This window comes from Strongylocentrotus purpuratus, unplaced genomic scaffold (assembly GCF_000002235.5).
Source record: "Strongylocentrotus purpuratus isolate Spur 01 unplaced genomic scaffold, Spur_5.0 spur5_scaffold_1, whole genome shotgun sequence".
NCBI classification, from domain to species: domain Eukaryota; kingdom Metazoa; phylum Echinodermata; class Echinoidea; order Camarodonta; family Strongylocentrotidae; genus Strongylocentrotus; species Strongylocentrotus purpuratus.
In genome coordinates, this window is record NW_022145594.1 from 32,305,105 (window position 1) to 32,332,095 (window position 26,991).

Below are 26,991 nucleotides of genomic sequence, written 5' to 3' on the forward strand. Positions count from 1 at the left end.
CCCTTTTTAACATAAAGTCTGGGCTTTCTCTCGAGTTCACTTGCTTACCAAACCACTTGTGGTCAATTTTCATTTCGGTTTAATAAAAATTTGGAGTGGACTAAAAGACTATTGTTATTAAAGGACCCCTTTGAAGACCATCTTTCAGCTGAAAAGGGTGATTCTTCAGCTGGTGCCTATGTTGTTTTGTGCAAACTTACACGCATGACAATTAGCTATAGTTTTTACCGTTACCCCAAAAAAGCAGTCCGTTATTTCTTTCGTATACCGCATCTCAAATTCCAATTCTTAAAAAGAGCCATTTTAACAAAATTTGCCTGTTAAACAGGATTTATATAGAGAAGTAAATTTAACCGTCTTAGACTTAGCGCGCGTTTCCATTTTTAACTTTTTGTACGCGGATGAAGAACTATGCTCGGTTGATATTTTTCGCTTTCCTGTCTAGCAGTCAGTAGCGAGTTTTATATATCTCTCTTTTATGTTGAATAAATCTAGTCATCTGATTGGTCGAAATTGGACTCGTGATTTCACCCATGCCCGCCTAACGGTCAATAGTTAATGAGAAAGATGCCCGTTGCCCCGAGTAACGGACCGCATAATTAAATTTTGCTGAAATCCCCATTGTTTTACGTGTAAACAAGTTTCTTTGTGCGAGCGCGGATACCGTACAGTGCAATGTGTGTGCGATTCCCCAATAATCGTAACATTCAGGCAACCCTCCAGCGAAGATTTCTGTGATGTTTTAACTAATTTTTACTCAACAAAAGGATAAGGTAAGAATTCGTTGTAGATTTATTTTGGTGAATTCGGTATATAAAGGATATATGAACTGTTTTAATATTGGAGGCATCGCTGTTTCTATACTGGCTCTCGGGCACGTTACATCCTGCTATGACCCCTCGGTGCGCCGCCGCGCCCATAGCAGTCAATATAGTTATATCATTCCTGTAGTTTTTACCGATCTGAGGTTTAGAATCTTCATATGCGGTATCTTTGTTATATTTTAATTAATATCTCATTTTGTAGAATTATCTAATTAATATGATCACTTTTTATCTGGTAAAGAATGCTGTAAAATACGAAATACTTGTTTGAAGCAACTCAACTGAGTACGATATAATTAAATCCACCAGCCTATTTTATATTCAGTTTTCATCGGATTATTACCTAAGATGTAAAATCTAAATGATTTTTTTTTCCGTGGAAAGGCCTTGCAATATTCCTTATTCGGTTTATGGATTACGTTCTTTGGCATTTTCGTAGCCAAAAGCTCAAAGATAAAAGCATTTATGCTTTCTTGGCAGTCAGTTAAAATCCACCACATAACATAACATAACATAACATAAGTGAGAGGGGAGATTATCTGTAATCTTCTTTTGCATGATCCGAATATCCAACCACGCACCTATTTGCATACGATCACACTAATCATGTGCGTGTGTGTGTTCGTGTGCGTATCTGCAAGTAAGTACATGTTCAAAGGTTATAGCAGAATGTAAAAGCTAAAGGGGCTTTCACACCGGGCCTTGCGTAGAGTTGCGTAGAGTTGCGTAGAGTTGCGTAGCTACTACGCCGATCGTACGCAACCCTACGCCGATCGTACGCAACCCTACGCAACTGTACGCGGAGGGACGCGAATGGGTACGCGAGATGAACGCAAAAAATTAAACATGTTTAATTTTTTTCGCGTACCTTCAGGGGCTTTCACACCGGGCCTTGCGTAGAGTTGCGTAGAGTTGCGTAGAGTTGCGTAGCGACTACGCCGATCGTACGCAACCCTACGCCGATCGTACGCAACCCTACGCAACTGTACGCGGAGGGACGAAAATGGGTACGCGAGATGAACGCAAAAAATGTTTATATTTTTTCGCGTACCTTCGGCGTAGACTTTCTACGCAGAAACTACGCAACTGTACGCCAAGCCTACGCAACTGTACGCCAAGCCTACGCAACTGTACGCTAAGCCTACGCAACAATACGCTACCCTTCGCCAGTCCGACGAAGCATTAAAAACGTATAAAGATTTTTTGTTGTATATACCTGGATGTAAACTTGGCAGGTATTGATCATTATTTTGAAGGGAAATGCTATTTTTGTTTAAATGTGTGCGTTTTCACATTTATTCTGTTCATGAAGAAAAAGTGTTTCTTTGACTTTATGTTGTATTCTTGCTTGTAATTATGTTTGTACTACTACAAGGATTTTCAGACTGACATGTTTTGCTTGTTATGGTTTATTCAATTTGTGATGTTGACATCTCAGGCTGTTGATATAATAAACAGAGATAAGACTCACAAACTGATGCCTCATGCGAAATGTTATTATGTTTTGTGGAAATCTGTATGTATTTGTGTCGGTTTGTTTGCTTGTGTGTACGTTTATGGCCCTGTTTGTATGTTTGTAAAATAATTTTGTTTAATTGAAATGAGCAAAGAAATAATTTTGTCTCACTCTGTTAGTGAGACTGAGTGAGTGTGTATGTCAGAAGTAATAAATGACTAACACTTATATCATTACATTGTCACATACATATACGCTACGGACAAAGGACAACAGCTATCGTCTTCAAACTTTCAGGAAACTGTTATGGAATGATATTTACAAATGAGTGAAAAAAAGGGATATGGTCAACAAATATCAGACTTCTGTCCACATTTATTCACAAATCAAAATAAGCGCTCTTTTGTTGGCGTTTTGAGGTATCGAATCACATCACGTGACCTTGCAATGTACATCAACAGAAAGTTCATTTATTACCCTTGTGAATGAGTATAATAATGTAGTACATCCACAAAAATGCCTGCATTTTTTGGAAAATAGTATCTTGAACAATGTAACATTACTGCAAATTAGCCTCAGCAGTTGTTAATACCTACTAAAAAAATTGAAAAAATAACGGTCAAAACCGTGTACCAAATGCCACTTTTGGCAACCCTACGCCAGGCCTACGCAACCCTACGCCAGGCCTACGCAACCCTACGCCAGGCCTACGCAAGCGTACGTAACCCTACGCCAATTGCCTACGCCGTAGGTACGCGGTGCCTACGCACAGGGTACGTAACTATACGCAAGCCTACGCAAAACCTACGCAGGGACTACGCCGAAGCATCAATTTATTCATGAGTACGCAGCTTAACTTCGGCGTAGTCGGTACGCAACACTACGCAACTCTACGCAGATCCGGTGTGAAAGGGGCTTTCGGCGTAGACTTTACTACGCAACTGTACGCCAAGCCTACGCAACTGTACGCCAAGCCTACGCAACAATACGCTACCCTACGCCAGTCCGACGAAGCATTAAAAACGTATGGTATAAAGATTTTTTTTAGGACCTGGATGTAAACTTGGCAGATATTGATCATTGATCATTCTTGCTTGTTATTCTGTTTGTACTACTACAAGGTATTTCAGACTGACATTTTTTGTTTTGTTATGGTTTATTCAATTTGTGATAATTGACATCTCAGGCTGTTGATATAATAAACAGAGATAAGATTCATAAACTGATGCCTCATGCGAAAATTTTATTATGTTTTGTGGAAATCTGTATGCATTTGTGTCGGTTTGTTTGATTGTGTGTACGTTTGTGGTCCTGTTTGTTTGTTTGTAATATAATTTGTTTAATTGAAATGAGCAAAGAAATAATTTTTTCTTTGTTAGTGAGACTGAGTGAGTGTGTATGTCAGAAGTATTTCTTTAATTTTAATAAATGACTAACATTTATATCATTACATTGTCACACACAAATACGCTACGGACCAAGGACAACGGATATCGTCTTCAAACTTTCAGGAAACTGTTATGGAATGATATTTCACAAATGAGTGAAAAAAGAGATATGGTCAACAAATATCAGACTGCTGTCCACATTTATTCACAAATCAAAATAAGTGCTCTCTTTTGTTGGCGTTTTGAGGTATCAAATCACATCACGTGACCTTGCAATGTTCATCAAAAGAAAGTTCATATATTACCCTTTTGAATGATACATAGTACAATAATGTAGTACATCAACAAAAATGTCTGCATTTTTTGGAAAATGAAATCTTGAACAAATTAACATTACTGCAAAATAACCTCAGCAGTTGCTAATACCTACTAAAAAAACTGAAAATTTAACGGTCAAAAACGTGTACCGAATGCCACTTTTTACTATTAAAACTTATGGCAGGTTTATAAATGTTATTTTCTGCACTCACTATTTTACGCATGCAAAAGAGACCCACTGCCCCTTGGATGTCACAGTTTGTCAGAATATTATTATTATACTAAGATCAAGTTATGTTCACATGTAATAACATGTACAATACTTTGTACACTGCACAGTTTATTTATACAATAAATTGAACTGTTTTTTAACATATTTTTTTATTATATATGTTTATAAAGCGCCAATGGCTATACTCGCGGCTCCTACGAGCGTCTATTGCATTTTTACATGGCATTTTCTCCCACAGTAAGCAACCGTACGCAACCGTAAGCAACCCTACGCCAGGCCTACGCAACCGTAAGCAACCCTACGCCAGGCCTACGCAACCGTACGTAACCCTACGCCAATTGCCTACGCCGAAGGTACGCGGTGCCTACGCACAGGGTACGTAACTATACGCCGATCGTACGCAAGCCTACGCATAACCTACGCAGGGACTACGCCGAAGCATCAATTTATTCATTAGTACGCAGCTTAACTTCGGCGTAGTCGGTACGCAACACTACGCAACTCTACGCAGATCCGGTGTGAAAGGGGCTTTAGTTTGAGCTAAAGGAATCTTGTATTTCCTCACGAATAAAGATATGTAATACAATTATTTTTGCAATGAAATATTGGATATATAGATGCAGGGGAGTGTCCGTAATGTTGTCTTTGGGTGATTTTCAACAAAAAAACTTGGAATTTATGGAAGAAGAAAAAAAATATATTGCAAGGAGGGCAAGCAAATTAGCCTTACATTTACAGAAGTGGGAACAAGTAAAGTTTCATGAACTTTATCACTGGGTTATTGTAGCCTCGTTTTAATTATTTATGCATTTTGGAATCATTATTATTATTCTGTCGCTCCAATGTTGGGTATTCTTAGGAGGCTAGGAACATTGTGTTGTATGAGTGTGAAAGTGTGGTCGGGTGGTGGGCATGTCTGTGCGCGCGCGCGCGTGTGTGTGTGTATATATGTGTGTGCGTCGTGTGTCCCATGGTGAGGGTGTGGTAGTATGTACGGTTGGATAGGGTTATTTGTTTTTACAACTGATATCATTTTTGCTTCATCAATCGTACAGTCTATGTATTGACAATGTATTGAATCATGTCATGATGAAAAATGACTGTATTTCTAAGAATGATTTGAATTGCTTCAGAATCAAAAAATAAATTATATCCCTCTCTTTAAAAATCTAGCCATGAGATTGGTCGAAATTGGAGTCGTAATTTTAGCCATTCCCGTAAAGAAAAGAACAATGCCAGTAATGGTCAATAGTTCATGAGTCAGATTCCCTCAAGATTCCGGGTACCGGGAAAATAGTAAAAATTTTGCTGCGATCCCCATTGGTTTACGTGTTAAAATTGTCTGTGTGCGAGCGCGGATACCATACAGTGCTTTTTGTCTGCGATTCCCAAATGATTGTAACTTTCATCGAAGATTAACAGACAGTGTCTCAGATTTTCCGTGATGTTTTAACCAAACTTTACTCAAGAAAAGGATAAGGTAAGAATTCATGGTAATTTTTGTGTCAATTCGGTTTTTACAAGAAATATCGACTGCTTTAATATTCGAGGCCTGAATGTTGGCTCTCGGTGACACCCAGGCCTGCCTCGAATGTCCTACTTTGTATTAACTTTTCATCCGATTATTGTCTAAGATGTGAATTCTAAATGATTTTTTAGACGAAGAGCCTTACGATATTCCTTATTGCGTCATGGATTACGTAGTTTGGCATTTTGTAGCCTAAAGCTCAAAAAGAAATAAGAAGGGAGATTAACTCTAATCTTGCTTGTTCTGTATATCCTTCTGCCACGCACCTAAATTCTTATTTATTTATTTTTGTTAGTAATTTTGTTTTATTCCTCCAAATGTAATACAAACAACAATATACAATTGAATGAAATGAATAAACGTTTGCAGTATTAATTGCTTATATACATAAACATGATTAAACAAATTGCAGTGTATATTCATATATATATATATATATATATATATATATATTAAATGAGCAACAAAGTAAATTTAAAGTGACTTGGTAACATTGCCTCAGATTCTGAAACAAAATCCTGGATTAGCTCATGGTGCAATGTAGGTCAGTCAGAAACCCCATGACTTTTACAAGCCGATCGCCTGTCTGATTGGAAATCGAAATCAAATTTTTTTCGTTTTCCTAACGGTTTCTATAACACTAGTAACAGTCTATTGGGGGAAAATAAGCATGTTAAAACCGGTCACTCAAAGATTTTTACTTTCTCAGGTACTTCATGATCGTTTTGAAGCGCAGTTTTTTAGGGCTTCAATATTACACCATATCACAGACTCTGATAACACGTAGGGCCTTGCATCTCAGATTTTACATTGTTAAACGATGTCTTAAAGTACATAAACGTAATGTATAGGTCAATTGTACATGTTATTCACTCTATATAAAAATATTTTAAAAAACAATTCTGGAGGTTATTTTACTAGTTCAAGGAACAAACACAAAGTCTTGCTCCTCCCTGTCCCCCTCCTCTCCCTCACACAAACACACACACACACACAAGCACGCACACGTAAACACTTAGGGCCTTACGTCGAAGAAATCATTTAGATTTCACATCTTAGGTAATAATCCGATGAAAAATGAATATAAAATAGGTTGACGAGTATAAAATAGACGAACTGCTTTTGTTCGGGTAACGCTCAAAAGAAGTAAAACTAATTGTCACATGTGTAATTGTGCACAAAACAATATAGTCACCAGATGACGGAAGGATTGCTTTGTGAAAGACAAAGGCTTTGCAAAATTACCCGTTTTGGGTGTAATCTTGAAGCCTTTGGTTTATCTTTCCCATGATGAATACACAGTGGCACAGGGAGATTAAATGTGTGGCCTTTAAAGAACTAAAAATGTGTCTTAAAGCGGGACTGCACTACTCGTAGCTACTTGCGCCCTCTATATGACAAACAATGCCTAAGCGGTACCCGTTGGTCCCCCATGATCCATTTTTCTGATTTGATGAGATATCCACCTGTCAGTGACCATGCAGGGAGTTCTAATCCCTCCTGGTAAAATTAATGCAGACAGGCTATTTTATTATATTTTCTGTATTTATTTATTTTCCACGTATGGCAAGGTTCACGCTTTTCAGCTCAAAGGTGATCTTCAAAGGGTCCTAAATGTGACCACAAGAGGTTTGGTAAGCAAGTGGACGCAAGAGAAAGCCCAGACTTTATTTTAACAAGGGACCTGTGATTATTATAAGCAACCTACAGTGATTATCACAAGCCATTTTGCATGAAGGGAAGAAATAGCGAATATCGACATAACATTGTCCTTACTCTATTATTTTTAAAGAAACATGTACCGCCGTCGTTAGGTAAACAATACTTTTTGCAAGAGAGTGTGTATATTTTTTGATCATGTGACACACTTTGAACCCATCAAAAACCAATAAATTGTCGATGCATGATATAACAATTGTTGTTACACCGGTAATATTGGATTGAATTGCTAATCCGCACATCGAACTTACAAAGATAACTCACAGTCACATGGCTAGGATTATTATAATCGCAAGTTATATGGAACACATAAGAGGACGTGTGTGAGCTCATTTATGTTCACTTGCAAAACACATCTCGTTGCGAGAGTCACACATTATAGCTGAGATAAGCTTCCGATATGATCATTATATTCGCTATTTCGGATGAACAACGAAAACGTCTTTGTCTGCCTGATCGTAGATAGTATATTAGTACAGTTGTTCTCCGGGTCAGGATTTTTATTTTCTTTGGTAAGTTAATTTTTGTTGTCTTTCCTTCAACATATTTTCAAAGAGAATTGAAATTGAACTGTAGTGCTGTTATAGAAGGCAATCGTTGGTGAAGTTTGAATGTATATGATTATTTGTCAACTATTAAGTGTATCTGATTAGTCTAGATAACCTTATGAAAAAGCAAATTACTCTTTTCGCCATTCTAAACTTTATTTCACGTTAAATAATTTACTTAACATGGAGAATGCATAAAATATAATGTAGCAGAAAGTATTAAGCTTAGAATTTAAATGCTTTATAGTAATATATATATATATATATATATATCTTTGATTCGCGTAAATGACATTTTTCAAGTTATTAGTTACTATTTCGTGGTTCTAAACTTTATTTCACGCTAAAAAGGGCACTCTTATCAACGAGCAGACTGTTTTAAAGTCTGAATTCAGAATACTGCATAGGGCTGGAAGTCATGACAGGATGGCGCCCGATAGAAAAGAAAATCTTCAATGTGTAAATCTGATTTTTATAATAAAATTTAGTGATGGAATTTTAGTTATCATTGTATCGGCATTCTCGAAAATTGATTTCACTTGACTTTTAGGTAATAACAAAACAAATCAAATATACATTTTCATTTGTCATTTCGGTAATTCCAAAGTTCATAATACATAAAGGGAATCATGGGAAGTATGAGCCTTCAGAATTTTTCAAAATTAAATAGGTGTCGTAGCTCCGATAAAAAAAAATACCGTCCATAATCTTGAAGGTTCATAATTCAGAAAATAAAATAGGCTATACTTTATTTTTGGAATCACGATCCATCCTTTTTCTGAATCATAAACCTTTTGAATGAGTCCTTTCAATTGTTAGATAGTGGTGTTGGTAATAACGTCTTGTATCGCACCTCTGCTGCGCGCTCACGAAGCTTGCACGTTAAAGACTGACAATTCAACGCTTTTGGTTCAATTTTTCATTACATATACGATCTGACTATTTGGGAAGAATTTATCATGGCATTTGATGTAAACATCCGAACTTGTAAAAAACTTAATGATTAAGGATCTGAATAGTCAAAGGATAAATAGTTCTAAATTGCTAAGGATAGCAAGCTTCATTTTGGAAAGGGAAGCTAAATCGGCTCAGAATCGAAGTCGGACGTCAGACCAGTGGTGCTGATTCTAAGTAGAAGGCTTAAATCCACAACAATTACGGTGGTTTGGATTCATATCATTATTTAGGAAATAAACGCGGACGGTGATGTTTGTTGAACCATGTGACCAACAGTCCAGTGACGTTTTCACTAGACCACGAAACCTCTACGGTGAATGTATGATCAACATTATGTTTAGAGAAAATATGAATTTCTTAAGTTCTTTAGTACAGGGCAAATAGGAGGGGTGCTCAAGAGATTTGTCACAGAGATGCCAATTTGTGTTTTATTAATCACACACAAAAGTAATTCATAACTTTCTTATTTTCAATCGGTTACTGCTCAAACTTTCACTGACCTGTTTCTCTCATTTTATTTTTCTATTAAAACCAACTGAATACCTGGTTGGACGTCCCCGTTGACTTTATAAGAAATAAAGCCCGTTGTGTTCGACATTGTTAACCTTCGGAATTACGAACCATCGGAATAACGAACCTTCCGAAATACGCGTGCGCCCGTCATCATATTGTCTTTGTCATTACATTTCCAGGTTTTTTATCACCAAAGACGGTACGATGGCACCCATACGACGGGGACATACTGGTAAACCATGCCTTGCTTTGTTCATGCTGATTGCCATGCTGTACTTCGCTGCTCCTGAAAGCATTGATATCTGCAGAGACTGCTCATGTGTTGGTACATTACTACACGTTTCCTGCAGAGGGGTCTTCCGGTTAGGGGCTCAGCTAAAACACACCTTTGAAGATGTAGCCTTCCGTGGCCTTGATCTTAATGTACCACAATCAACATTATCACCTGATCTTTTCCAGAATCGGACAGGCATCATCTATCTCAATTTAAGGGGAAATGGCTTAAAATGTATCGATGATGGGATGTTTACGATCCTCCACCAGATGAAATACCTTACTCTATCCCGCAACGCCCTCACAGCCATTCCCGTGTTTCACAATCTCACGTCACTACAAGAACTGTACCTGGTGTCCAACAATATTCGCAGCCTTGGTAGCAACCTGAAGGCTCATGCTCCAAAACTAAAATTGCTTTTGCTGGATCACAACAGGATCACATTTGTCCAAGGGGATCATTTTCCAGAGGAGCTAGAAAGCCTCGGCCTGAGCTTTAACAGGATGACGTCCATCGACGGGGGTTCACTCTCGGGTCTCCTGCAGTTACAGAAAGTAGATCTTACAGGTAACCTGATCTCGCAGATATCGAGCGGTTCTTTCTTGTTGCCTGGTTTAAAAACTGTGATCCTAAATGAGAACAGGATCCGTGAAATCTTCAAGGATACCTTCAATCCAGAGCTTGACAAATTACATCTCAACAGCAACAGACTTTCTGGACTTGGAAACATCAGCGGCATCCCTTCATTAAAGGGTTTGTATGTCTCGTATCAGAGAGAGGTCATCAAACTGCAGGAAATCCCACTTCTCGAAAATCTCATAGAACTGACCATTACTGTGGAAAGTTCTCCCGATCTTGCCGATGGGATAGCTAGAATACTGACCAAGATGCCTAGGCTGCAGATTCTTTCAGTTGTTGAAGGGAAAATGGATTATGTAACTATGAAAAGCCATACTCACCTTCGCGTTGTAAACTTGGACGTTTGCTCTATAAAGGATATCCACAATTTAACCCTACTACCTATGCTGTCCTTCCTATCAGCAAAGAATAACCTGATGACATCTATTCCCTCCATTTCTGGAATAAGAAACCTGGTATATGTTGATTTGAACCAGAATTTAATTGTCACAATATCAGCTACCGATCTAGCAAATTTACCTAGTTTGGAAACAATCAATTTGTCGGGTAATGAAATAGCATTTATATCAGGACGGTTTGATGTTCAAAATCTTCAATCGATAAACCTGTCAAAGAATAAAATTCATAGTATTTCAACTCGTGCTTTTTCCAATCTGCGTAGAATAAATGACATCAATATAAGCTACAACCCAATAAGGAACAAGAATCAAATCGAATTTATCCGACCACTGACGGATCTCCGGTTAAGCTACGCAAAACTAACAAGAGTAGATAGCGACTCATTCAGAGGATTGCAGTCTTTGTGCTTTGTCGACCTGACTAGCAACCTGATATCCGAAATATCTGGTATTTTTTATCTTCCCAGTTTGAACACCCTGATTTTGGATGACAATCCACTCAATTTTATTTCGCCCAACATATTGGAGTCCCTTCCTCATCTCTTTACGTTGTCTCTCAAAAACACACACTTGTTGGCTTTTCCAATAGTGCACGGAGTGTTCCCTCAATTGCAAACAATTATCCTGAGTGGAAACTATCTTAAAAGAATCCCACGTCAGATATCTCTAAATTTCCCAAATCTAAGGTCTCTTCATCTGTCGAACAACAGCATCGATAGGTTTGAACTCGACGCCTTTGCCATGTTTAACAATCTGGTCTTTTTCTCAATGGATGGAAACCGTATATCATACTATGATACGAATACAACAAAGAATATTTCATTACAATATCTTTCAATCGGATCAAGGCATACAGAGTTCATGTCTAATGGAATGCATGATGTATTGACGAACATGTTTGAATTTGATGTGTACGGGTCATCTTTACTAAATGTTTCGGGTAGAATTCTTTGCGGACACCATGCTCAGTTTGTCCTAGTCCATGGGGGGATGATTCAGGATGTGGCCGATACGTGTCTACCTTTATCACTTAACACGCTAAACACATTGCAGCTTGAAAATGTCGTTATTAGCACATCTTCGTTCTATACTTTACTTACCAAGACCGCGATAGGTGCATACTTTATCAACATATCGATTCTAGAAGAATACAATGATAACAGTAACAGAGTGTACCCCACACAGTTGATAAATCTACGCTATCAAGAGTCCGGTCTTGTTGAACTTCCTCAAGTCTTTGCTCCCTCGATGATCGTCTTGTATGTTCCTGGCAATCTATTGGTGGAACTTAAACTGAAGGACTTAACCAAGCTATATCCTAGGTTACATACCATTGATCTCTCAAACAATCGCATCAGGGTTCTCTCCAGTTGCGGTGTCAGCGGCGTATCGCATCCTCTGAAGGTCCTGATCCTCAAAGGCAACAAACTGTGGTTGTTCTCTGCCTGGAGGTGTGGAAATGGTTTCAAGATCCTGACAAATCTTTTAACACTAAACTTGGATGACAACAGTCTATCATATTTGGAACGTGAACTCATCCCTAGGTCCTCCTCCGATCAAGCACCTTTCAGGACATCCGTTAGTGCGGGAGACAACAGGCTAATATGTGACTGCCACCAGCGTTGGTTAGTGAAACTGGAGGACAGTATCAACTTTGTTAATACCAAGTGCTCTGCACCAGAGGGTCATGCTGGCAAACCTCTGTCGGACTTACTGAAAGATGGCTTCCCTTGTCCGTTGTCTGTGTCGGAAGAGCAAGCCTGTACAATATCGAACAACTCGGAGATTTTAGTTCAGTGTCCCGCCGCATCTTATCCCTTTCCCGACATTTCCTGGGCTCTTGCAGAATCTGGTTTTGATTTCAACGAGACTCTATCAGTGGACCATCAGATGGAAGATCTAGAAGTAGTAGCCGGATCACTGGTGGTAAAATTGGACTCAAGGCGTCTTTACGTTGATGAAGAAGAGATGAATATTTCTCTAACTTGTCGCGCCATCAGTGAAGGGGATACGCTTGACATCAATGTCCTGGTCCATATCGAGTTCATCAACGTTGACGAGACAGGCGAATACTCCAACCTGTCGGTTCAGTGTCACCCGAGTGTGAAAGAGAGCGGCAGAAAGCTCTTGCAGCCGATCACAGCAAGTACTGAGGACATTGGTTTGACGGAAAACCTGACCGGTTGGGCATTGGGAGATGCAAAGAGCTGCCTCCGGTCAGCTAATGGCACTTTAATCGCAGTTATGGTCGGAATTACTTGTTTCGTATATTATGTGTTGACATGAGAGTTAGCATAACTGTTCCCAAAGACAGGTGAAGTATTGTCACGTGATATAACGAGTAACGTAGGAAACAGCAAATCTGTCAATATCCTGCACTAACCGAATTTTCAGCTTTCATCCTAGAACCAATTTAGATTTAAAGAAATATATATTTACATTAATGTAAACATCGTTTGTTTTCTGATTTACACACACATGTATATGCAAAAGTATAAACACAGTATCCTGAAACTTTTATATTTCTGAAAGAAGAAAAAGATGTAAGTGCTAAAGCAATATAATGATGAAAGATACCAAATCTTTGAACAAATACAAACATCACTTTGTTAATAAAATGAAAAGGATGTTTTAATAAAAATAAAAAAATCATACAGAAGTGCGTACATGCGCAAATCCTGTAAAAGCATAAGGGCAGCTATAATCGTAAACAAGCAAGTGTGTACATAAAAGGAAGAAAAGGAAAATGAAAGCATAAACGAAAGGGGGTGGTGGGTATATTGAGCCTGCTTCATTTACATATAAGATAAGAGGAAAGATAGGTGGAAAGATGTCTCCGAAAAGATAACCTCGATGTTTTTAATCTTATTTCATCTGGGAGATCATTCAACAGCTTTGTTCCTACAAATGAAAAAAAAATTGTCCTTGCGATGTCTTACACTTAAGTTGATAAAGGGAGCCACTTTCTTTCCTCCTTGTTGTTTATCTGTGTTGTATCATCTGACAATAATCGACTTAAGAATATCACTTATGAATGGGGATCGTAGCACAATTTTACTGTTTTCCTGGTACCAGGAATCTTGCGGGAATATCACTCATGAACTATTGACCATTACTGGCATTGTTCGTCTCTTTACGGGAGAATGGCTAAAATCACGACTACAATTTAGACCAATCAGATTCCAAAAGAACACCATCTTTCTTGTTCTGATATCCTCTAATCCATATCGCAATTCTTCTGTAATATTAACTTTAAACCAGACATTGCATTATATGCTAAATACACTGTTTAACTACTGACCCGTTCAATGTTAGAAGAGTACCATTTGCATATTTAATTATTTTAAGTTGTCTATTAGGTAAGCTTAAACCAACAATTCAAGATTCAGGATTATTTTATTGGTCATGCATACAAACATGGAATCGGAATTTCTAAACAAAAGACCTCAGCGCATAACAGAAAGTTATAAGCTGACAGGGAATCTCCTTGCCGACATCCTCGCTCTATTGAAAATCGCGGAGACAGATGTCCTTTGATTAATACACAGGATTGAGCATTTATTGGAAACGGCCCAATTTCAAAAAATGAAATGGAAGCTCTATTACCAATCATGTGAAAGAATGTGTTTTGACTAATACATGATGATAACAATTTTGCCGGGAAACCGCCTACTAATTGATAAATTTTGTAAATTAGTTTATCTATTGGACTATGAGAGATAAACGCACGTGTCGCGCATGTGTGTGTAGTCCCACATCTTTCTGTGTACAGCGCTTGTAACTTTACGAAGACTGGGCCAAATTTCTTACCATTTTGATGATTCCAGAACCTTGCAGATGCTAGATGCTAGATGATCAACCTTTTCTGATCGATTCCACAACGTTTCTTTCACAATGCAATCGCATGACCATAACTGGTCTTTATCTGTAACCCATTTTACAATAGAGGGACCAAACTTAAAAAAAGTGCAATACTTTAAAAACATGAGAAATGGAATCAAATGCTTTTTCAAAATCTATAAGCAGCAATAAACCAGGGATGTCAAGTTATCAATAAAATTATATGCCATTTTGTATAATTTATGGCATAATTTTATCAAGTCAGGAACGGATTTACGGAGCCTCAAGAAAGCGCATTTTGAAAATCCTTTGCGCCAAGCTTGAAATGTAATAAAAGCAAAGAAGGCTTTTGAGCTTGCATCACTTGCAAATCCTGATATTCAACATTTGATATCCATCATAATCATATAATGGGTTTTATATCTACTTTCTCGCATTTGAATAAGTAAGTGTCTTTTTTTTAAATTCTACATTATAAATCTTAAACTGAGTGCATGCAAGGCTCCTGTTACAGTTTCTCGCAGTAGATATTATGTTCAGTAAAGGAAACTGAAAAGATTGACGCGCGCAAGAACGGCCCCAAACTTACTTCTATTGCCTATTAATTTGCTCTAAATATGCGAAATTCCAATCTACCAAATGCATCGCACCCTCCCCCCCCCCCCCCCCCCCCCCCTTGGTAACTGGAAAAATAAATATTAGGGCGTTGATAAAATACAAGGTCTTTATATTGCACAATGAAAAATCTAGTTATTAAACTAGGATTTCCGGCTCGCTAAACTTTCTTGAATGCTATGCCCCCCCCCCCAGCCCCAGTGACAATACCACCCCTGAGAACTGGCATGACGAAACGGGACGCACATGTCTTTCTATGAGCATATAATAAAGAGCACGCTGTAAAAAGGATGATTATCACTTTTTCTCTCCAACACCAATTCTTCCGCTTTTCGTTATCGTTCTCTTTTTATCATTTTCGGCATTCGCAATGCGTAATCCTATTGCTCTTGAAATAAATATGAATAATTATGCGTATTCAACAGAAATTATCTTTTCATTAGCAATGCCTGCAGTGGCGTAATTAGCAAAAACGTTTGGGGGGAGGGGGCTGACAAAAATCCGCATCACCCCACTCTTACATGCACGCCCCGCTGAACGTTTTTCAAAGTGGGGTCTAGGGGAAAAGCCCCGGCGGGGGTCAAGGGGCGGAGCCCACGAAGCTCAAGGGGTATGGGTATCGGTGGCGGATCCAAGATTTCTTACCGGGGGGGGGCGCAACATGGCATGGGGGTGAAATATATGAAAAACGATGAAGCGATAGAGCAAGACTTTAGCGGCGAGGGAGCGGAGCGACCAAGCGGAGGTGCGTCTGGGAGGGGGTTTATACCCCCTTCCCAGGAAGCATTTGCAATTTTAGAACCACATGAGACGCATTGGAGTAATATGACGTAAAATTGCTTTCTCCTACACCTTCAAAGAGTAGGGATCTTTTGCAATTTGAGAACCACATTTGGCTAATTAATGTCCACCAGCACTTCCTGGAAAAAAACGAGGCCTTCTAATTGGTTAGAAGTTAGAGAAAAGTGATTTGTCACGTCGTGATACGTTGTATATGCTTCGTTGCTGCACAATGCACAAAGACGGTGGTCTGGTCCTTCACAAGTAGTACTTCCAAAAATTATCTCGAGTGTATAAACTGTGTTGTTATCAGGGGCGTCGCTAGACGTTTCTCAGTGGGGGAGGGGGTGTAGAGGCCACCGATTATCGACAAAACTAGCCACCATTTACCAACAAATATATTAAAGCCAATGTTCAAATGTCTACAAAGTAGTAACCGATAAACCTCGACTCTTAATCCTTGCCTGAATTCAGTTCCCCCCTCCCCCTCCCGCGCGAAAGCTTTAACGTTTCAATAAATAATTTTATCTTAATCCTTGTCTGAATTCATTTTCGCTCATCCCACGCGAAGCGCGGAAGCTTTCGCGTTTCATTAAATTATTAGAGAAAGAAGACGATTCGTTGTATCGTCGTATCGTGTCCCTGTCTGACTTCAGTTTCCCCCTCCCGCATTAGGCGGAAGTTTTAACGTATCATTAAATTAAGACTCTTGATCCATGTCTGAATTCAATTTCCCCTCTCTCGCGCGAAGCGCGGAAGCTTTGATGTTTCATTAAATTATTAGAGAAAGAAGACGATTCGTTGTATCGTCGTATCGTGTTCCTGTCTGAATTCAGTTCCCCCCTCCCGCATGAAACGCGGAAGCTTTAACGTATCATTAAATTATTACTCTTGATCCATGTCTGAATTCAAATCCCCCTCTCCCGCGCCAAGCGCAGAAGCTTTGATGTTTTATTAAAATATTAGAGAAAGAAGACGATTCGTTGTACCGACTCCTAAACATTGTCTGAATTTTCAAAATGTTTCTTTGTCCGATAAAAATTCACATACCGTAAGGAGAAAAAAATTGCCGGCCGACCGACATAATACATCTCACCGACTTCAAACTTCTGCATTGATATAGTACACGAGGATCCAGCAAGAATACCGACACAGCTGACCCGACACAGCAACATGATTATCTATGCGTATCTGTCTTGCTCCCTCAACGTGGCGACTCCACCTAACATCCCCCTCTCTCTTTTACTCCCACCCCTCTCATGTTCTTACCCCCCCCCCCTCTCTCTCCTTTCTTTCATCCTCCGTTTCTTTTGTTTCCTTTTCCCTTTTTTCTCCCTTTTTTCCTTTTCTTCTTTTCTTTCTTTCCCTTTTTCCCTTTCTTTCCTCTTCTTTCTCTTTTTCTGTTTTCTCTTTTTTTTCTTCTCTTCTCTTCGTTTTTTTCCTTTCTTTTCCTTTCCCTCTTATTTTTTCCTCCCCCCTTTCTCATTTTCCCCGACAGCAGCGCAATTTTACCAACAATATCCTGACAGGTGGAGGTGTCGCACCCCCACCCCTCCCCCTTTAGAGATGGTCCTGCCTGGCCGGGGGGGGGGGGGTAGTGAGCACATTTTTTATTTTTGGTCCTCGAAAATTTAAAAATTTGCACCCCCCCACCCCCCAAAAAAGGTAAAAATCACGAGTTTTTACTTGAATTTTTTCTCAAGGAGGGGGGCTTGGGCCCGGCCCCCCCCCCCTGGATCCGCCACTGCCCTAAAGACATTCCTTTTTAATTTTCCCTGTTAATCCTCCCTGTTAGTACGTAGCTTTAATGTGTTATTCACGGAGATGTAATGCAATTGCCTTAATTTTAATTTGTAAAGTTTTGCCCTAAAATTAATTGTATTCTATTGTATTTATATGTATTGACTAGATGTATCTGTGCTTATGTATTTTCAATTAATTGTAGGTTGATTAGTATATAATGATTATAGTTTGTAAATATGAAATTAAATGTATTATTATCTAAGTATTGTAAAAACATTGGAAACATTGTTACATTGTAATAAGCGCTGTAGAAATATAATGTATTATTATTATTATTATTATTATTATAATTATTAATAAGATTAATGGAGGTTTAATCAAACGAAGACCATCTCAGAAAAAGAGGGAGTCAAAGATGATGGGAGAAAGGGGAGAGGAAAAGGAAGAGAAAGAAGAAAAAAGGAAACAAAAGTAAAGGGAGAAGAAGAAGAAGAAGAAGAAGAAGGAGAAGAAGAAGAAGAAGAAGAAGAAGAGGAAGAGGAGGAAAAAAGAAGAAGAAGAAGAAGAGGAAGGAAAAGAAGAAGAAGAAGAAGAAGAAGAAGAGGAAAAAGAAGAAGAGGAAGAAGAAACTGCAGAGGAAACACTATTGAAAATAATAATATATCATGTTTACGGCGTAGATGGCGCTGTGTGTTTCACTCCCGAATCTCTATGGTTTCATTGCCCGCGGTTCGAATTTTCAGCAGAAGGTTCGTGACGGTGCAAGCGGTGGAGGGCCTAGTGGACTAGTGGTAGTGGCGCCGTGGCGCCGGCGGTGGTGATCTGTGTTTAACCAGTGAGGTGTCCTCCCACCTCCTTGGTTTAACAAGCTGTTCTTCTTCATTTTTTTTTTTTTTTTTTTTTTTTTTTTACAGACCACCTCTTTTCCACATTTTCAATGTCTTTATAAGTTTCTTGTTATTGTCGATGAATTTATTCTAGTTGACGATGAACTTGTTGTTGCTGTTAATGACTGTATTGTTTTTATGCAAGTGGAAAGAAGGCAGAAATAAATTTTGAATCTTGAATCTTGGCTATTTTCTCCATCTCTCACTCGATCACTCACGGAAGTATTTCTCACTTCTTCGACAATATAATTTTTAATTTTCTTAAACGAGCCTTAATTTTGATGGGGTTACTAAGTTTTATAATATTATAATGATTTAATGACAGGAGACAAAGAGAGAGAGAGAGAGAGAGAGAGAGGTGGGGTTTTTGGGTGGAGTCATCTCGCCGAGGGAGCAATATACTTATGTAAATATGTTTGCCCCTCCCCCATTTCGTGGTTGTTGCATGATACATATTAACATTTGAATAATTACATCTCCATTTTATACACCACTCCTTCTTCATTTTTCTCTTTCGCTCTCTCTCGCTCTCTCTCCCGAATCCTTCTGTCACCCTGTATGTCTTGCTATCTCCCAATCATAATTATTCATAAGGGGCTTGGTTTCATTTTGGTTGTAAAGCGAAACAAAAAGGGGAAAAAATTAAAAGGCTGCATTTTGCCCGAGACGGGATAGGAAGTGAAAATAGAGAGTGTTTATTGCAAGACTTGGGAAGGGTCCATGATTTGTTTTAGGACATTGATATAATTGGCGTAACTACATGGGGCATCTGCCCACGTGCAATTGAATGACAGAGGGAAAACAGACTGAAAACATTTGTCAAGGAGAGAGAGAGAGAGAGAGAGGAGAGAGAGAGAGAGAGGGGGGGGGGTAGAGAGAGAGAGCTGAGAGAGAGAGAGAGAGAGAGAGAGAGAGAGAGAGAGAGCTGAGAGAGAGAGCAAAGGAAAGAGAGAAATTTGAAGAAAAAAAGACGAGAAAAGAAGGTGAAAGGACCCTTCCTATATATACAATTTCTTGACCTCATCAAAATTAACATCTAAGCAAATTATTCTCCTCTCTCTATTATCCTTCCTATATATACAATTTCTTACCCTCATCAAAATTAACATCTAAGCAAATTATTCTCCTCTCTCTCTATTATCTTTATCCAAGTCTTCTTTACTATCGAACTCCATCCCTCCCCCCTTTCTCTCTCTTTTTTCTCTTTCTCTTTCTCTCTCTCTCTCTCTTTTTCTCTCTCCCTCTCTCTTTTTCACTTTTCTTTTTTTTTTCTCTCTTTCTCTCTGGTCCCCCTTTTTTCTCTTTTCCTTCTCACTCCTTTTTTCTTCCTCTTTCTCTCATCCCACTATAAAAACGTTTGTTGTTCACCACTTTTTTCTTTTTAATTTATACCATTGAAACCATTCAAATTCAAATAATCGATTGAAATCAACTCCAGACATAATGCGATTATTTTTATTTTTTAAAGCAAAAACAATGTAGTATGTTAAATAGAAGCAAAATCTTAACAAAATAAGAGCAAATCGTACATGTATACAAAACTGTGGCCCTATTAATAACATCGCACTAATTAACATGACTTGTTGACTGCATATGCCTTTATACATGCGATAAGGAACACAGTTGAAGTGATGGTTCTGTAAGCCACTTAAAAATATATATATATATACATTGTTTAAAGATAAAGGTGAGTTCTGGTCATCCGATTGCACTTGTGAAAGAAAAGGTGTGGAATGGATCAGAAAAAGTTGATCATGTAGCATGCATAATTATATTGGTATGTACTGCAAAGTTCTGGAGTCATCAAAATCATAATAGATTTGGCACAGTTTTGGTAAAGTAACAAGCACTGTACACAGAAAGATGTATATGGGACTACACAAATGGTGTCGGGGCTACTAACCCCCGGTACTAACCTTGATTTCCTAATTTGTCTATACTCATTACTCAGCCAGTATACATTTTCTACCAAAATTGTTTGGTAATTGACATTTATTTGTAATCTTAAACATTCAGTGTAAGTTTTGTTTGATTCTGTGAGCATTCATTTTTTTTTTAACCAGAACTCACCTTTATCTTTAATTTTGTTCTGTTTCTTCCGGTGTTTCTTACACGGTCATGGATAGGTAGCTGTAAATCATATCAATATACTTTCAGAATACACAGGAGAAACGCATATCCAGTCAAGTATTTCTGTTGATGCCATACCCAATGAAAACAGAGAAAGGTATCCTTTCTCGAAAGATTCAACGACACGTATTTCATTCTCGAGGGAGATAAAAAAATACACACCAGTCTAGACAGGTGGTCTTAATATAGCCAGGTGTGACTATATTTGATTTAGTTTAGGGCACACATTTTATTCATTTATTTATTTAGTCTTCTTTAAATATTGTGTCAGCGTCAGTAGCCTGTATTACTTAAGGACCCTGTAAACGTGCGATACATAATATAGTACAAAATGATTTGAGGTTTTTTCCATGGTGAAATAATTCAGCACATTGTTTTTAACTTATGTGATATTTAAAAAATGAACTCCCAATAAAACAAAAGATATACATTTTCTATGGAAAGAGGATAATTTTGTTTTGGCAATTCTGACTGAATCATAAAAGTATACGAGTTAATAATCTATTTTTGTTTAAATGTTATTTATTTAGTTTCTTTTAATTGTATACAGATCATCCTTATATGTGGGTTTAATGACACTGCATGAAAAAGACTTTAAATAAATGATAATAATTCATTCGGTCTTATGTATTCCAAGTAACCACATACAGCTCTTCCAACGGGGCCTGCAATCAATCAATTTTACCCCAAGCATTGCTATGTACATAGGCCTGTCCATCTTGATAGGCCTGGGTCAAAAGGGGAAAATGTGGACAAAAACCCTTGTCGAGGGGTGTAAGCTTCGAGCGAGAATCGAACTCGGGAGTTCTCATATGTATATGTTCTCAATTTACATGTACAACAGGGTTCTCACTCCCCCTATCATTTACAAATTAAAAAGGATAACGCAGAAACATACAATGCCTAAGCTTCCTAAAGCACGGTTGAGTATAACTTGAGATATAATATTAATTTGAGAAAAGGCTTATATTGAAAATTTATCGGAAATTAGAGACTACTAGGTCGAGCGTACTCGCACCGATTTGACAAACTTTTCTATTCAGTTCTATACTCCATGATCTTTGGGAGCTCCTAGCTACCTTGGTAGACAGGTGTCTTTTTCTAACTGTTCTGTGTAAGTCATTGCTGGGCGCCCTCTGGTGCGTTTGCCACTTGATGGCTCCCAGAAGAGCATTTGTGAAATGATTTCACTCTTCCTCCTCCAGCAATGCCCACTGAAACGGAGGCGGTGGTCTCTCAGTCTGTCTGAGATCGGTGTGATGTTCCTATACAACTCTATATTTTTCATATGGTCCCTCCAGTTGACATTTAGTGCTGCTCTCAAGAGTCTTTTATAGCAACCATCCAGTTACAAACATGAACAAGTTCAAAGATGGAGTTGCAAATCCCAGCTTTATCTTCCCGACAGTCAAAAGGTCATCTTTCATTCTTTAAAACAAATTCCTGTCGATCTCTTTTTGATATATCTTAAGCAATCGAGTAAATAATTTACTACTTATCCAAGTAAAAATAATCTCGAGTACGATGGGTATAATAGTAATATTAAACAATGATATTGGTTCAGCCATTTACTTTATCTCTCTAAATGATTTTGATTGTATACAATTCTGGTTGAGTGTATAAAAAAAAAAACTTTAACTCTTTTTTAAATATACTAATGGTAACTCCGATGTAGACAAAAAGTTGTTAAAATTGCATGACAGTAGAATATACAAACAATGATGAAAGTAAGAGAAAGGATTTCATAATCTGTTGACTATACAACTGTCACAGTGACCATGCTGATACTCGATCTATTGTGTAGTTTTTTTCTCTTTAATACAAAAAAAAAATCCCCATTCATCTTCTCCCTGTTCATCCACCTTCTTTATCGAGCGTACTCGTACTGATTTGACAAGCTTTTTCCATTGAGTTCTATTCTCTATGGTCTTTGGAAGCTCCTGCCTTGGTAGACAGGTGTCCTTTTCTAACTGGTCAATGTAAGTCATTGCTGGGCGCCCTCTGGTGCGTTTGCCCCTTGATGGCTCCCAGAAGAGCATTTGTGAAATGATTTCACTCTTCCTCCTCCAGCAATGCCCACTGAAACGGAGGCGGCGGTTCCTCAGTCTGTCTCAGATCGGTGTAATGTCCGTATACAACTTTATATTTTTCATATGGTCCCTCCAGTTGACATTTAGTGTTGCTCTCAAGAGTCTTGTATAGCAATCGTCCAGTTGCAAACATGAACAAGTTCAAAGATGGAGTTGCAAATCCCAGCTTTATCTTCCCGACAGTCAAAAGGTCATCTTTCATTCTTTAAAGGGATCGTTTAACAATGTTAAATCTGAGATACACGGCCTTATGTGTTATCAGTGTCTGTGATATGGTGTAATATTGAAGCCCTAAAAAAATTGCGCTTCAAAATGATCAAGAAGTGCCTCAAAAAAGTAAAAATCTTTGAGTGACCGGTTTTACCATACTCGTTTTCCCCAATAGACTGTAGTGTTCAGGCGAACGGTTTTCAAAATTTGTAATTCCAATCATAAATATCTTGATAATCAGACAGGCGATCGGCTTGTAAAATTCATGGGGTTCCTGACTGACCTAAAGGTTTATAATTATCATTGCATCATGAGCTAAATCCAGAATTGTGTTTCAGAATCTGAGACAAAGTTACCGGATCCCTTTAAAACAAATTCCTGTCGATCTCTTTTTGATATATCTTAAGCAATCGAGTAAATAATTTACAACTTATCCAAGTAAAAATAATCTCGAGTACGATGGGTATAATAGTAATATTAAACAATGATATTGGTTCAGCCATTTACTTTATCTCTCTAAATGATTTTGATTGTATACAATTCTGGTTGAGTGTATAAAAAACACTTTAACTCTTAACAAAAATTATATACCAATGGTAACTCCGATGTAAACAAAAAGTTGCAATGGTAGTGCTATATGTTAAAATTTCATGACTGTAGAATATACAAACAATGATGAAAGTAAGAGAAAGAATTTCATAATCTGTTGACTATGCAACTGTCACAGTGACCATGTCGAAACTCGATCTATTGTGTAGTGTTTTCTCTTTAATAAAAAAATCCCCATTCATCTTCTCCCTGTTCATCCACCTTCTACCTGAAAGTTTTTAGAGGGAAAAGGTGGAATACATTCCGTCAGAAATATACAATTTGTTAAAACATTAGTAATACAGAGCGAAGGCCTACATCAAGTTTATTTCAAGATTATTTTATTTCCATTTTCGGCAAATTGTTGTCATATTACTCCAGTTTCGTGGTAATAGGGACTTAGATTTGCACAACGACATTGTGGATTGCTACGATGGACGTCCTTTTAATGTACTGCCTTGAATGAACGTCACACGTATCAATCCACGCAAATCTATATAAAAGTCCCTATTGCTAGATGTACTTCGGAGTGCAAAAACCTTTTTGTCATGAATATCATTTTTATGAAACACAAACAATATTCAAATCTTTCATTTCAACCTATAATTCGTAATCAATATTTATCGAGCTAACTTGCTGAAAGCTAGGGCTTCCAAAAAAACAAAAATAAATGCTTCTCATTTGAAGTGTATATAGATGATATAACGCAGTAGCGGGTGCACGCACTTAATATCATTCATGAAGAATCGGTGCCATTTAAGTGCTTACCTATAAAGATGGTATAGAAGTTTAAAAGAAATATTACGGCGGTATGGTGCACTTAAATATTATGAGAACTTGATTAGAACCTTTATTTTTAATGCTTTCTCAAATTATTATTCAATGCAATCAAAAGCAATCTTTAGGTAGATTAAGTCTACGATTTATTGCATAATTTATAACAAACGCGAAGATTCTACTTTTTGAAACCATCATGGCAGATTAGAAATCAATATGTCTACCGTAATTTCATTTCACTTCTGTATTTGGTTTATTTAGTAGACAGGTGTATTATATTACACTCCCAATATTTCCTTAGTTTTCAATGTAATCCTTATGCATGAACGGATAAGCATGGATTCCGCACAAGGATTAAACTTCGCAGTATTATTTATTATATTACTTCAATTTCGTCCTGGGAATCCGAGATCGTGAACATTTCAAAGTTAAAAGGAAATCCTTTTAAAACCCTTTATGAATTTATCTTTGTTCACTTCAATTTCGTCCTGGGAATCCAAGATCGTGAAAATTTCAAAGTTGAAAGGAAATCCTTTTAAAATTCTTTATGAATTTATCTTTGTTCACTTCAATTTCGTCCTGGGAATCCAAGATCGTGAAAATTTCAAAGTTAAAAGGAAATCCTTTTAAAACTCTTTATGAATTTATCTTTGTTTACTTCAATTTCGTCCTGGGAATCCGAGATCGTGAACATTTCAAAGTTAAAAGGAAATCCTTTTAAAACTCTTTATGAATTTATCTTTGTTCACTTCAATTTCGTCCTGGGAATTCGAGATCGTGAAAATTTCAAAGTTAAAAGGAAATCCTTTTAAAAATCTTCATGAATTTATCTTTGTTCACTTCAATTTTGTCCTGGGAATCCGAGATCGTGAAAATGTCAAAGTTAAAAGGAAATCCTTTTTAAACTCTTTATGAATTTATCTTTGTTCACTTCAATTTCGTCCTGGGAATCCGAGATCGTGAAAATTTCAAAGTTAAAAGGAAATCCAACCTTGATAGCAAACAACTCTAGAGGAAAGCAGAAAATTAGAGAAGTAGACTGGTGAAAGTTTGAATGAAATTGAACAACAAATGAAGTTGTTATAAATTTTATAATTTGTAATCAGTACAGAATGGCTCTTCAAATTGGCTGAATTGGTGATGCAATGGTGGACAAATCTATTTGTATGGACATGATTTACCTATGACAAGGACATCATTTAAAGCTTTCTTTATGGCGACCACTATTTTCTATGTATGATTGTTAAGTGACCATTTTAAAGATCCATATATTTGTGATGGTTTATATGGACACGAAATGAATAGGCCTATCTAAATCAAATCAAATCAATTTTTTCCATTTGCTCCAACACACAAGATAACTGAAATTTCTTTTTTTCCCAAAATGGTTGACTCAGGTGTGTCTATAATAATAGACAGTGTGACCTATACTAATATGCTATCCCTAATTTATTTTAATTAGTACCCCTAGGGAGAAGGCATTTAGGAGAAAACTAGATGAAATTTCGACTGCGCGCAGTCAAAAATGATGCCTCCACCATAGAGCGATTTTACAAACCAAAACGGAAGCAATTTTTAATATTCAAGTTTGATAGTAATCCATAACGGGTTCTCAGAATATCCTGATTACAAGCTATTTTTCATATACATGGCTCTGCAAGATAAATTCCTGTCCTAAGCTTCATAGTTATCCATCTTCGCTTCTAATTGTAATGCGTTCACAAGCTATTTATATGCATACATAATCAGCCCCATGACCTTTGATCTCATGACCCTATAATCTAACCAGTTCTTGCCGTTGGGTATGATGTGTGAACCGGGTGTGCGTAAATGGTGTGTTGGGGAGGGGAAGTGAGAGTGTTCGTGTGTACGGTAATTGTGTACGGTATGTGTGTCAGATGGTTGATCATAAATCTACAATGACGAGTAAACTGTCTACATCACAGTCCACAGAAATATGTGCCTTGAACGTATATAACAGACGGCAATCGGCGGCGGCAGACGACACTTGATAGTGATTTTGTATGTGAGATTGCCATATAGCTCCGTTGAGTCTCATTTCACAACGCCCCCTATCGTCAGAGTCAGCAGCCTAACATGTTTGCCTATGGAATCCTTAAAAAAAAAATCGTTAAAAATTCATTTTTTGTTTAAACGAAAAGCACATCCACCCCGACGTACGTTATCACTAGCTCTTTCATTGGAACCCTCATGTCCCATTGACTTTTGAAAGTTCACCCACCGTAATTTGATCAAAATAGGTTGCAAGCTCGTCATTGCCTATGATAAAGCGATTTTAAGATTATAGGTCAAGCACACGAAGGATAAGAAGCATGAATTATCATAGATAACTTCTGCTTGGTTCATTATGTCCATTTCATCCAACCCCCCACCGTAATTTGTCCACTTAGTAAAAGCAAACATTTTGCCGAGGTAGGCAAAAACATGAATATTCATGAACGGTCAGACAATACAGCCTTTTAGTACGTAACGTATAGTGAATGGGAATGGGCGATGATCGGTCCAGGAGGTAGAGG

At 37.8% G+C, this 26,991-nt stretch overlaps 1 protein-coding gene across 1 annotated transcript; it reads left to right on the plus strand.

The window, feature by feature from the left end:
- Positions 1–9,687: 9,687 nt before the first annotated feature.
- LOC115921327 (slit homolog 3 protein-like) lies at positions 9,688–13,080 on the plus strand. The gene is made up of 2 exons (XM_030978694.1): positions 9,688–10,692; positions 11,899–13,080. The coding sequence occupies exons 1-2, from the start codon at positions 9,688–9,690 to the stop codon at positions 13,078–13,080; spliced, it is 2,187 nt and encodes a 728-aa protein (XP_030834554.1).
- Positions 13,081–26,991: the final 13,911 nt, after the last annotated feature.

Excerpts from the sequence above, each read along its gene's own strand:
- LOC115921327 (XM_030978694.1), top strand. The coding sequence starts at position 9,688 with ATGGCACCCATACGACGGGGACATACTGGTAAACCATGCCTTGCTTTG. Across the intron at positions 10,693-11,898 it reads TTGAAGGGAAAATGGATTAT|ACCGCGATAGGTGCATACTT; the intron begins GTAACTATGAAA and ends TTACTTACCAAG.